Below are 13,844 nucleotides of genomic sequence, written 5' to 3'. Positions count from 1 at the left end.
GCTTTTAACTAATCCTTAAAAGATTTTAGGGTTACCTCTTCAGAGGGGGGAATGTTAGAGTAGCCAAAAGCCCCATTAAAAAAATAAATCAATCAAAGAAGAAAGAAAAAACAAAACAAAACAAAATTTAAACACAAATATGCATGCACACAAGGACAAATAAAACAGAGTAAGATCAGTAGATTAAACCAACATCCCAGCTGTGACAGTATCCTGCAGTGATGGAAGATGTTATCACAGGGAAAAACAGGGCAAGGGCTAAGCAAATGTCCTCTATTATTTCTTCCAACTAGGTAGCAATCTACAATGGTCTCCATAATTTTCAATTAAAAATAGCTTATTTTTTATGTTTTAAGATTTACTTTTTTTTTTTTTTTTTTTTGGTCCTTTTGAAACAAGGTCTCCCTATAGCTATAGCTGGTCTGGAACTCACTATGTATACTGGGCTGGCCTTGATCTTACAGACTCACAGAGAATTTAGGAGCGCTGGGATTAAAGGCATGCTACCACACTCAGCTCATAATGACTCTCAAAAATGTGTAAGCCAGGCGTGGTGGCACACACCTATACTCCCAGTCCTTAGGAGGCTGAGACAGGAAGAGTGCTACAAGTTCCAGATCAGCCCAAGCTACATAGCAACTTGTCTAATAATAATAATACTAATAATAAGCCTTATGGGCTGTAGTATATCTCAGTGGGAGATGTGTGTTTGGCATACAAGGTGTTCTGGGTTCTATTCCCAGCCCCACACAGACACACATACATACAGAGTCAGCGCATGAATATTGTGTTGTATACATACAAGAGCAAAACAATTATCATTTTATGTGACTTCTGTTCTGATATGTTCTATCTTCTGTTTTTCTTTCAATACTATTCATGGCCCATTCTTCATTTTGAGTAGGAACTATATTTTATGAGTAATCCATGCATCTTGAAGGTAAATTGAAAAATGAGAGGAGGAGCCATATTTCTACCACCTTAAAATAATCACAATTAATGTATTTTTCCCAACATTATGTAATATGTAAGAGGCCTTCTGAGTTCACACAGCCTGTATGCATGGGGAACTCTTAGATTTTAAGAGTGTCGTCATCAGACTTTGATTCTGGATGTGAGAATAACCTGAAAGCAAGAAAACTGGTTCCCAGGATGGAGGGAGGGTTGAGCAGGCCTGTGGGGTAGCGGTAAGGAGGAGGGTTTCCAGATAGAATTAGTAGATCTGACCTCTGTGGGCATTACATTCATGTTGTGTATACACATAGTAGGCAAACACTTACACTAAAAATAAATAAATCTTTTTTTAGATTTATTTTTTATTTTTATTGATGTACACGTGTGCTTGTATGTATTATGTCATATGTGTGAGGGTACCCATAGAGGCCAGAAGAGGGAGTTGGATATCCTGGAGCTGAGGTTACAGGTGGTTGTGAGCTGCCTGATATGGGTGCTGGGAACAGAACTGTGGCCCTCTGCAAGAGCAGTAAGTGATCTTAACTACTGAGCCATCTCTCTAACCCTTACATAAATCTTTTTTTTTTGGTTTTTGAGACAGGGTCTCCCTGTAGTGGAGGCTGGCCTGGAACTCTCTTTGTAGGCCAGGCTGGCCTTGAACTCACAGAGATCCGTCTGCCTCTGCCTCCCAAGTGCTGGGGCTACAGGCATGCACCACTGCACCCAGGTCCATAAATCTTTTTTTTTTTTTTTTTTTTTTAATTCAGGGGCTGGAGAGCTGCCTTAACAGTCAAGAAGAAAACCTGGGTTTGGTTCCCAGCACCCATAGGGTGGCTAACAACTAACTGTCCTTAACTCCAGTTCAAGGGAATCTGATGCCTTTTTCTGGCCTCTGCAAGCATTGCACAATGAGGGTACACTTACATACATGCAGGTAAAATATTCTTACACATAAAAATTATTTTCAGATGTGAAAGCCCTTGTCCATTCCTGCTGTTACAATGAAATACTTCAGATCACATTATTTACAAGTGACAAGTTTATTTCTCAGAGTTCTGGAGACTGGGAAATTGAACATCAAGATGCTAGCAGATTCTGTGTCTGATGAGGGCTGTTTTCAAAAGTGGTGCCCCCTTGCTGGGTTCTCATACAGCAGAAGGGGAGAGCAGCTTCCTTCAACCCCTTATATAGGGCACTAGTCCCCTTCATGAGGTGGTGCCCTGTGACATAGTCATCTTCCAAAGTCTCTACCTTATAACCTCATGTTAGTGGTATGATTTCAACATGAATTTTAGAGAAATACCAACATTCACACCATAGCCAGCATTTAAACCACAGACATTCCCAACATTAAAAATTTTAATTTAAAATAATTTTATTATATAGGATATGTCCATGGCTAAAAGGAAATAAAACTTTGAAAAACAAAAAGTGAGGTCTACCAGCCAAGGTGGTATGTGCCTGTAGATTCAGCACTTGGGAAGCTAAGGCCAGAAGATCCCGAATTCAAGACCAGCTCAGCCTACATATCAAGACCCTCTTGAAAATTCAGGGCTTGTAGATGTACCTGAATGGTGGGACACTTACCTACCATGTTTGGAGACCTGGATTTAGTCCTCGGCATTGAAAAAAAAAGAAAAAGCAAAATATCCCTGGGTCCTCCCCCAAAAAAACAAACAGCTCTCCAGGCTTCTCCCCGTTGGTAGCAACTTAGTCTTTTCAGGGTTTCACTAAATATTCCAGGCTACCCTTCAACTCTCAATACTGCTGCCTTAGCCTCCTGAGTGCTGGGATCAGTGTGTACCACCACACACAACTTCAATTAAGTTTCTTGACTGTATACACCTGTAATATTTTACAACCTAAAGAGTATTATGTTATGCGGCGCCCTGTGCTTTCTCCCCTGGCATTCACTTACTACCCAATTTGTTGGACTTTCTGATCATTCTTCATAATAGCATAGTTACGTTACACAGACTTGCCATAATTTATCAAGTGACTTATTGATGGATATTTAGGATGTGTAATTTTTGTAGCTACTAATTATACCATAATCTAATTTTACATAACAATTTCCCTGCTGGGCTTTTGTCTTTTGACATTGTAATACACTTTTCTGTTTTTAATTTTTTTTTTAATATTAAAATTTTTTTAGAATAAGCATTTCATTACAGCTTTAACATACTCAATAACAGTTTCCAGAGCAAAGATACATCTCTTTCAAAAGTGACTATGAAATTTTTAGGTTCGCTGTTGAACTAATACAGTTATACAATATTGAACTCAGTATAAGCCCTGTAAGACATAAAATTGAATTAGTTTTTAACCTTTAAAAAAAGATCTCTGTTTCATTTTAAAATATACTGTTTTTAATTTTTTATGTTTGTAATTATTCAGCCCTATCTTGAGTGGTTCTGATTTTAATGTCAAGTTAAGACTGACTTTAAAATGCTTTTATTTTATAGGCTGATACCATGTTAAAGATGGGCTTTCAGCAGCAAGTGCTTGACATTTTGGAAAACATTTCTGATGATTGTCAGACCATCTTGGTTTCTGCCACGATTCCAGGTGGCATAGAACAGTTAGCAGGCCAGCTTCTGCATGACCCTGTGAGGATCACCACTGGGGAGAAGAACCTGCCCTGCGCCAGCGTGCGGCAGATTGTCCTGTGGGTAGAAGACCCAGCCAAAAAGAAAAAGTTATTTGAAATCTTAAATGTGAGTAATGAGAGGAGCTTCTCTATTGCTGCATAGCCCAGGGTCATGGCACATCTCTTATCTCAGCCTGTGTAGTGCTTGGGTTATAGATGCCTGTTCCACCACTCCTGGCTCAGAGTCTAATTTTCTTTTATGACCTTATTATACAAAGATATTTAAATTTCTTGGTTATTCTTCATGAATCAGGCATAGTGACTTATACCTGTGTGATCTTAACATCTGGAAGGTTGGGGCAGAGGATAGCCTTGAGACTAGCCTAGGCTGCATGTTGTGCTCAGGCCAGCCTGAGCTACAGAGTGAGACCATGTCTCAAGCATACACATACACACACACACTTCCTCAAAAGTACTTTTATTTTCAAAAATTATATATATGATCAAAGTATTTCTTGCCTATTCTATTCTGATTTAAACAAATTTGTTAGAACAGGTAAGTTCTATTTACAAGTATAGTATTAAATTAAATGTAGCTTATTGACTCATGGGCAGGATTTAGAACTATGTAACTGCACTTAATTTTTAAAATATATTTGTAATATTAATAATGGAAAAGAGTAAAGAGCAGTTGACTGGCTTCTGTTTGTGCATACTTAAATGAGAACGTTAGTTTTAGCAGGATGTGCCTTTTTTCTTTCTCCCTTAGCAGTATTTGTAAACTTCTCAGTAATTAGCTTGTGCTAATACTTGTAGAAAAGTAAGTTCTGTTCTGAGTAATTTTATGTGTGTTCCTGTTTTCTCAGGATAAGAAGCTCTTCAGGCCTCCTGTGCTAGTGTTTGTGGACTGCAAACTGGGTGCAGATCTGTTAAGCGATGCTGTTCAAAAAATCACAGGGCTGAAAAGCACATCCATCCACTCCGAGAAGTCCCAAGTGGAAAGAAGAAACATACTGAAGGTTTGTACTCAGCATTCCCTGTGCTTTCTCATAAATCTGTTCTTCATATCCAAGAGCTGTGCTGTTATCAGCCAGTTTCTAGAGCAGACCTCAGTGACTGAGCACATCAGGCAAGTTGTGACCATGAAGTTTGTTATTTTTGCTCAGACCTCTGGGTTTGGGGATCAGTAAGCCTAGAGATTATATGCTAAATGTATAACTGATTCAGAATCTACCTTTTCTGAAACCAGGTTGGTTTAGTTTGGCACAGAGCAATAACTCATCTTTGAAAGAGGTTTGCCTGAGTAAATTAATAAGACAAATTCTGTGGAGGTTGGCAAAAATTTAAGTTACATATATTTTTCAAGTGTAAGACTTTTATTTATTGAAAAGGTATTGTAACAAAAATATTGAGGTTAAGTGTTAAAATCAGAATTATATAAATTCTGAATAATGAATTTTTTAGACAGGTTTCTCTATCTAGCCTAGAACTCTCTTTGTAGACCAGCCTGGCTTTGAACTCACAGAGAACCATTTGCCTCTGCTTCTCTGATGCTGGGATTAAAGATGGGCATCACGTTGCCCAGCATGAATATTGGCCTTTTTTGCTCTTTTGGAAAGGGACTACTGGAAGGAGACTATGAGGTCGTGGTGAGCACGGGGGTCCTGGGACGAGGCCTAGACTTGGTCAGTGTCAAACTGGTTGTGAATTTCGACATGCCTTCAAGCATGGATGAGTATGTGCATCAGGTAAGGAGTTTTTGCCTACACTGCCGGCTTGCTCAGGAGTTTGATTGCATAAGGCAATCAGGGTGAGGCAAAGTCAAAAAAAAAAAAAAAAGCAGGACATACAACTACATAATTTTGGTCTTGGTCTTTTATGTGTATGGAAACTAAATTTTGTTTTTAAAAGCTGTATGTATACCTAAACTATGTGTGTTAAAAATGGGAAGTGAGGGCCTGGGAAGATGGCTTAGTGCTTAAGAGCACTGACTGCTCTTGCAGAGGACCTCGGTTCAGAGGACCTGCACCTACATGGTGGCTAACAGCCATCTGCAACTCCAGTTCCAGGGTATCCAATGCCCTCCTCTGACGTCTGTAGGCATTGCGTGACTCAGGTACACTTACACCAAATTTTTGGTTTATTTTCGCTTCATTTTCCTTTTTTCCTTTAGTAAGTCTATTAGTGGCTTTTATCATCAGAAAAGAAAGCTCTGTTTTAAAAGATTGTTTTAAGTTGCTATATCTGGCCAAAATAAAATTGATCCTTTAAATGTTTGTTTTTTAGGATTCTTGTCTTCATCTCTTCATGTCCTTATTTGTTCTAGTCTTTTCACCTTTTAAAGTTTCATCCTTTCCTTTGCTGCCAAAAGTAACAATAGCCTCTCTTTCTGGCAGAAATAGAGCCTTCGCTTAGTGATGCCTTATCTCACTGACTGCTACCTGTCTTCCTTCCCTGGCATCGCTTACAAACCCTCCAAGTGAAGCCTTTCTCTGATGCTCTTGGAGTCACCTCTGAATGCCACAGTGACTTAAGTTACCACTGAAATGTTTTTAATGTCTGTAATGCATTGCCGCTTTTAGTTTTCCTTTAATGTAATGATTCTCCGTGTCTCTCTCTACCTCTCTACCTCTGTCTTTCTCCACTTTCTCTGTCTGTCTCTACCCTTTCTCTCTCTCTCTCTCTCTCTCTCTTCTCTCTCTCTCTCTCTCTCTCTCTCTCTCTCTCTCTCTCTGTCTCCCACTTCATTTATCTGAACATCAGGAAATTGAATATTCCACAGTAGTTAATTGTTGAAATAACTGGTCTGTTTTCTTTCAAATATTTTAGAATTTGTGGGCTGGTGAAATGGCTTAGTGGTTAAGAATATATACTGTTGTTGCAGAGGACCTGAGTTTGGTTCCCAGCACCCACATCAGGTGGCTCATAGCTACCTGTAACTCCAACTCTAGGGAGTTCTGACATGTCTGGCCTCCATAGGCACTTGCCCTCGCATGCACACATGCATATACACATTAAAAATAATAAATCTTTTAAAATTTTTCATAATTTTGGATAGAAATCTTTCTAAAATGTTACAGCATCAAGAAGCCTCTTTGCCTCTTAGAATATGCTGATTCTAATGATTTAACCTTTTCGTGCTCTCAAGGCCAACTCCATGGCTCTCAGAACTCACGTGCTGCAGTACAGTGACAGCCTCAGGTTGCTGAATTTGTAAGGTTTCTTCACTGTGTTTAGAATGACTCTACATCTGCCTGCTTTTCTACTTCTGTATTTGTATCTTTGCTTGTTTCAGTACTTCACACACATACACTCAATTTCATCTCCTCTACTATTTTTAAAGGCCTATCAAGTCTAATTTGTGTCCCCAAATACTCTTTGGTGTGGGTCTAGAGCCTGGTCAACCTACCCTGCATTACACTCTTAAAGAAAATTGACTCTTTTCCAGCAACCATCAGTTGCCATGTAGTTCCTTACCTTACTCTTGCCCACCTCTCTACCTCCATTCCTAAACCTTGGGAGGAAAGGTGTAATATAAGTGTCCCATTCAGAGCTCAGCACTCTGCAGTCTCTTATTCTTTGCACCTTGACCAGTTGTAGGTCTGTGTTATTTGTCATTTGCTGCAAGAAGAAGCTTCTCTGGTGAGAATTAGGAGATGCATTCATTTATGGGGCTAAAAATAAGTTATTAGGAACTGTGTCATTTAGCAGAATAACAGTAGGTTCTCCTCTATGGCCTGTGACCTGTCTAGCCACAGGTTCCGCTCCATCTTGTGAAGCCAACCTTAAATCCAATCAGAAAATGGTTGATTATTCCCATAATAATTGTGTCACTCTTGCACTAGTGTGCATATCTTGCCATGCCTGTTGTAGTAGCTCATCAGGTTCACAGTTGGGCAAGGTTGATAATTACTTTCTCTTCTGGTAGCATGCAGAGCACCTTTCGGCACTATGAAAGCTAGCCAGTGGAGATGAAGCTTTGCAGTCAGCACCAGCTGATTTCTCTTGATTTTTGTTTTTGAGGGTAGAAAGCTTCTGAGAAAAGTAATCTGATACTAGATAGCATCTACGGTCTTAGAAGTTGGAGAATATTGGAGGTTGTTTTTCGTTTTATTCTGAATATTAAACCCAGGGCCTTGTGTAAGCTGGACAAGCACTCAACCACTGAACCGTATCACCATCCCTTTTTAAAAAAAATTTTGAGACAGGGTCTTGACAAATTATCAGACTAAGGTCAAACTTTTCATCCTTTTGCCTTAGCCTCCCAAGTAGTTGGGATTACAGATGTGTATACCCCAGTCCCTGCTACCACTTTCCATCTCACTGTAAATTATCTCAATAGGTACAAGTCAGATGCTATACAGCTCAAACATTTAAACTGAACGAAAAAGCTAAATGTTTTCAGTATATTCATATAGTTCAACAGTCAATTTTAGAAAATTTTTATCAGCCTAAAAAGATGCCCCATACCATCAGCAGTCATTCCCCATTCCAGATCACATAAACACACATTCGTCATCCCTGACTAACCACTCTGCCCTCTATTTTCTGCCTCTGTAAATTTGTCTCTTCTGGTCAATTCATGTAAAAGGTATCGTAGCACATATGGTCTCCTATAACTTGCTTTTCTCACTTAGCATGATGTTTTCAAACATTCACCCATTTTATAGCCTGTATCAGCACATCAGTTTTTATTGCCAAAAATATTCCCTTGTATGAATTTTCCATCTTTGTGGACCCATTCACTAGTTACTATACATTTAGATTGTTTCAACTTTTTGCTTACAATTAATATCAGTGGTGCTGCTGGAAATGTTTGTGTACAGACAGGTTCTTGAGTCCACTCACTTTTATTCCTGTTGGCTAGTACCTAGGATCATAATGGCCCAATCACATGGTAATTCTGTGTTTAACATTTTCAGGACCTGCCAAACTGTTTCCAAAGTGACTTCACTATTTTTACATTCCCTTTAGCAGCATATAAGATTTCTAATTTCTCCACATCTTCCAACATTCATTATTCTTTGATTGATTATTTGATTGATTGGTTGATTGGCTGACTGACTGACTGCTTTTGAACTCAAGGTGTTACATATTCCAGGCTGAACTTGATCTCACTATGTAGCCAAGGATAACTTCAAACTTCTGATTCTCCTGCCATCACCCCTCCCAAGTGCTGAAATTACAGGCATACACCACCATGCCTGGCTTATGTGGTGCTGGGGATGGAACCAAGGGCCTCGTGCATGCTAGGCAAGCACTTTACCAGCTGAGCTACATCCCTAGCCTGTCTTCTTGATTATAGCCATCCTAATAGGTATAAAATAGCAATTTGTTATGGCTTTGATTTGCATTTCCTTAATGGCTAGTGCTGTTACAGGAACATCCTTTCATGTACTTCCTGGCTATTTGTATATCTTATTTGGAGAATGTTAGGATTCTTTGCCCAGTTTTTAAATTAGATTGTCTTTATTATTAAGCTTTAAGTATTTTTCTGTATATTATGGAAGACTTTCATCAAATATATCCATTTGCAAATCATTTCTCTTTTGTGGGTTGCAGCAATTTTTATTTTTATTGGAACAATCCAGTAATATATTAATTAAATAAGATAAAACTAAAAGCTGGTACTGAACTAGTGTTTGCTCCCTCACTTTTTTTTTGGTCTTTTTGAGACAGGGTCTCTCTGTAGCCCCAGCTGTCCTGGAACTCACTACATAGACCAGGCTAGCCTTGAACTCACAGAGATCTGCCTGCCTCTGCCTCCCAAGCGCTGGGATTAAAGGCGTGTGCCACCACACCTGGCTCTGCTCCCTCACTTTTTCCCCAATCTCATTCCCTAAAAGCCTTTAGTTCTTTCCACTTTCAAAAAATATTTTATTATTTTTATTTTATGTGTATGAGTGTTTATTTTATTTGCATGTGTGTAAGTGCACCCATGTTATGCAATGCAGGCAGAGGTCAGAAGAGAGGACATCAGATCTCCTGGAACTGGAGTTATGCATGGTTGTTAGCTGCCATGTGGGTGCTGGGAACCAAACCTGGGTCCTCTGCAAAAGCAGCCAGTGCTCTCAACGGCTTCAGCTCTCTTTCCACTGTTTAAGAGGTTTCTTCTTACAAAGGCCCTATTGGTAGGAACCATCAGTTCCTCACATATTTCTAAATGTAGACTTCAAGTTTTGCAGTTGTCAGTGAGCAGAAGTTGACCGTGACAGTTTCTCCTCTTCCAAAGACTTTCTCAGTATGTTTTCATTGTGCATTTACAGCCATGCAGATTTAGTGTCTTTCTATGGATTTCAGTATTTCAGTCACAAATTTGTGTCCATTTAATTTTGTCAAAATGAAAACTCTGCAAAAATTAAATTGCTTAAGTCTAACATTTCAAGGTACATAGAACAGACAGTGCTCTTGTTACTACAAGAAATGTCAAGCTTTTTGACTTTAGCCCACCCACAGTGAGGAACATATTTGCCATGTTCCTCTCCCTATCACCACACACAGCATGACTGAGAAACAGTTCTCATGAGCACTGCTCCCCTTTATTATATGTGGCTGCTCTCTTGTTTTTTATTTGGTTTAAACTTTCATTAAAAAGATAGTAAAAAACAAAATGTGTTGGTGTCAGTCCATTAAATTGATTTCACAATGTTCTAGTTTGTTTCTCAATTGCTATGACAAAACACTCTGACCAATAACAACTTGGGGAGGAAAGGGTTTATTTGGCTCATATCTCCCAAGTCACAGTTCATCACTGAGGAAGTCAGGACAGGAACCTGGAGGCAAGAGCTGGAGCACAGGCCATGGAGAATTACTGCTTACTGCCTTGCTCCCCTGGCCTGCTTTCTTACACAATACAGAACAACCTGCCCAGGGGTGGCACCATCCACAGTAGACTGGGCCCTCCCACATCACTCAAAAACCAAGAAAATAGGTATGCTGGGTGTGGTGGCGTATGCCTTTAATCCCAGCACTCGGGAGGCAGAGGCAGGCGGATCTCTGTCAGTTCAAGGCCAGCCTGGTCTACATAATGAGTTCCAGGACAGCTGGGGCTACAAGGAGACCCTGTCTCAAAAAGACCAAAAAAAAAAGAAGAAGAAGAAGAAGAAGAAAATAGGTATGGCCACAGGCCACTCCAATGGAGAAATTCCCCAACTGAAGCTCCCTCTACCCAAGTGTGTCAAGTTGACAACTAAAGCTATCCAGAACACACAAATATATTATACACAGTTCAGAGAATGCCATCAGGAGTGTTGCTCAGTGGTAGTGCTTATGCTTATGCTTAACCCAACCTCAAGGCCTTGGGTTCAATACACACACACACACACACACACACACACACACACAAACACACACAGACAAAGAGAAACCTTCTCTGAACACATGTGAATCTATAAGTCTCCATTTTCCTTGAGGAGGCTTTAAGATTTTCTAAGGGCACCTTGAAAATTTCCTTTGCATTTCCTTTCAGGTTGGCAGAGTGGGGAGGCTCGGTCAAAATGGAACTGCAATTACTTTCATCAATAACAACTCAAAAAGGCTCTTCTGGGATGTTGCCAAAAGGGTGAAGCCCACAGGATCCATTCTCCCCCCACAGCTTTTAAACTCCCCTTACCTTCATGAGCAGAAGAGAAAGGAGCAGCAGAAAGACAGACAGACACAGGGCAGCCTGGTCACGGGAGCTAACCTCATGGACATTATTAGGAAACACGATAGAAGTAGTTCTCAAAAATGATCTGGTATGCCACTTTCATAAGGTTTTATGTATTATCAACAAAATTTAACTTATTACTGAATGATGGAATGAATGAGAATGTACACTAGACAGAAGACTCTCTAAGACTTTTTTAAATCTAGTAAACTTTATACAGCAATAATTGACTTATTTTCCTTCATGATTCTCATAAATTAAAAACAATAAAAATGAATTGCTAAATAAAATACAATTTTCTCCTCTGGATAGTTTACTTTTCAAAAGATTCTTACTTTTAATTTTGTGTGTGTGTCTGTGTCAGTGTGGGGTCTGTACATTGAATGCAATGCCTGGGAAGGCCAAGATGCATCATATCCTTACAGGCAGTTGAGCTGCCCAATGTGTTGGGAACTGAACTCAGGCCTTCTGCAAGAATAGCAAGCACCAACTGCTAAGCCATCTCTCCAGCCCTTGTTTTTCTTTTCTTTTTTTTTTTTTAATTTATTTTATGTGTATGCGTATATTGCCTGCATGTAGGTAAGTGCACCCATGTCATGCAATACCCGCAGAGGACAGAAAAAGCTGTCGGATCCCCTGGAACTGGAGTTATGGACAGTTGTTAGCTGCCATATGGGTGCTGGGATTCGAACCTGGGTCTTCTGCAAGAACAGCCAGTGTTCTTAACCGCTGAGCCATCTCTCCAGCCCCTGTTTTCCATTTCTTAAATAAACAGTTCAAGAGCTGTTGTCAGAGCCAGAACTCTCCACAGCAAGAGGTCTCACCCAGAACAGTGGCTCTTGGTTCATCCCCACAGCACTCTGGTACTTGAATTATTGTCTAATGGATTAGGAAGAAAGTAAGAGACTGACACTGTGAAAAGGGGTCAGAAGTAATTAAAGATATATGAAATGTCTGGTTTTGTTCTCACTTGTTTTCAGCTGGGTTAGCAATTTTTAAAATAAAACTTACTTTGGGTTATCAAACTAATGTCATATTAATGTTTTGCTTATAGTTTTCTGTTGATATTGCATTGCTAATTCAGTCAACAGTGATTAGAAGAGAAGCTAGACATTGACTTTCATACATCTATACTTACTTTAATACTTTATATTTTCATTAAAAACTGACAGCATCTCTACCCCTCCACCACTACCCTACCAAAAGAAAAACAAACTGATAGCATTTGCTTCGGAAATGTAATAGTATGTCACAAAAATATTGATACTTAAGCTTTGAAGCTAAGGCATCATCCCTGAGCAAGGGGAGCCTTCACAAACAAGAGTCCCTGTTTAGGCAGTATATTACTCAGACTTTTGTGTATGTGTGTATATCTCTCTGTGTGTCTGTTGTATATGTAAGTGCCTGTATGTGTGTTTGTCTCTGTGTGTGTCTGTGTAAAGGTCAGAAGACAATCTCAGGTGTTCATGATCTGTTTACTTTGTCTTTTAAGACAGAGTCTCTCATTGGCCTGGAGCTTGATGAGGAGGCTAGCCTGGCTGGCCAGGGATCCCTGAGACCTGTTGCCACCTTCACAACTTTGGGATGACAGCATGTACCATCACACCTAGCTTTTCTTAAGTAGGTTCTTCTCATCTCCACCCTCTGATCTCTCTCCCACCCATCAATCCTCTCTAAAAGTCCCTTTCCAGCATTCATGTCTTAATTTTGCTTTGTGACCTAGTGAGTTTAAGCAGGGCTGTCTGTGTGGCCATGGGTTTGAAGCTCTCCATTGGAGCTTGGTGGGCTCATCAGTGGGCATATAGGTGAACACAATGACTGCCCCTCTCCCAGAACCCATCAGTATCTAGGGAGGGGTGGGACAGATATTTTTAAAATTTTAGAATCTGAATTACTCAATGACAATTTTATAAGATAATTTTAGTGTCATTTAGCAATTCTAATACCAAGCACATTTTATAAATCAGAAACTTTTTATAAGTCAAGGAATTCTTTGGGTGTTTATGGTTTCATAACATTTTTTTTTTTTTAAGTCTTTTTGGTCTTTTTGAGACAAGGTCTCCCTGTAGCCCCAGCTGGCCTGGAACTGATCCGCCTGCCTCAGAAGCCTCCTGAGTCCTGGGATTAAAGGCATGTGCCACCACACCTAATTTCATAATGTCTTACAAAAAACATTGCCACATAACAAGGAAATCGAAGCAGTAATACAGAACCTCCTGACTAAAGCCCATGCCCAGATGGATTTACAGAATTCTACCAGACATTTAAAGAAGACCTCCAACCAATACTATTTAAATTACTCAAAAAGAGAAATGGAAGGAGAACTCCAAAATTCCTTCTACAAACCCAGCATCACTCTAATACCAAAACCAGGTAAAGACACAACCAAAAAAGGAAACTATAGACCCATATCCTTAATGAACATAGATGCAAAAATTCTCAACAAAATACTTGCAAACTGCATACAGACGTACATCAAAAAGAACATTCACCATGATCAAGTAGGCTTTATTTCAGAGATGCAGGGATGGTTCACTTTTATCTTAGGGGTACTTTTTGGGAGGTAGTGACTCTTTTATCTTGGGGGCAATCAACAGCTACCTAATTGTACTTAAAAGCCCACTCATGAGGAAATGCATGTCTGGTACTGGA

The 13,844-nt window shown here is 39.6% G+C and overlaps 1 protein-coding gene across 2 annotated transcripts in view; it reads left to right on the top strand.

Annotated features, from left to right (window-relative positions):
* Ddx59 (DEAD-box helicase 59) overlaps positions 1-11,499 on the top strand; it is a 28,410-nt gene extending 16,911 nt beyond the window's left edge. For both annotated transcript variants that reach the window (XM_008830267.2, XM_008830266.3), the window contains exons 5-8: positions 3,420-3,671; positions 4,411-4,563; positions 5,164-5,292; positions 11,013-11,499. In XM_008830267.2, coding sequence (XP_008828489.1) covers positions 3,420-3,671; positions 4,411-4,563; positions 5,164-5,292; positions 11,013-11,276 — 798 coding nt within the window. In that variant the 3' untranslated portion in view covers positions 11,277-11,499. The remainder of the gene's footprint in view (positions 1-3,419; positions 3,672-4,410; positions 4,564-5,163; positions 5,293-11,012) is intronic.
* Positions 11,500-13,844: the final 2,345 nt, after the last annotated feature.

The sequence above is a fragment of the Nannospalax galili genome, unplaced genomic scaffold, assembly GCF_000622305.1.
Source record: "Nannospalax galili isolate Female #2095 unplaced genomic scaffold, S.galili_v1.0 scaffold113, whole genome shotgun sequence".
Lineage (NCBI taxonomy): Eukaryota > Metazoa > Chordata > Mammalia > Rodentia > Spalacidae > Nannospalax > Nannospalax galili.
The sequence above is the reverse complement of the archived record's forward strand: the minus strand, read 5'-3'. Positions and strand labels throughout refer to the sequence as shown.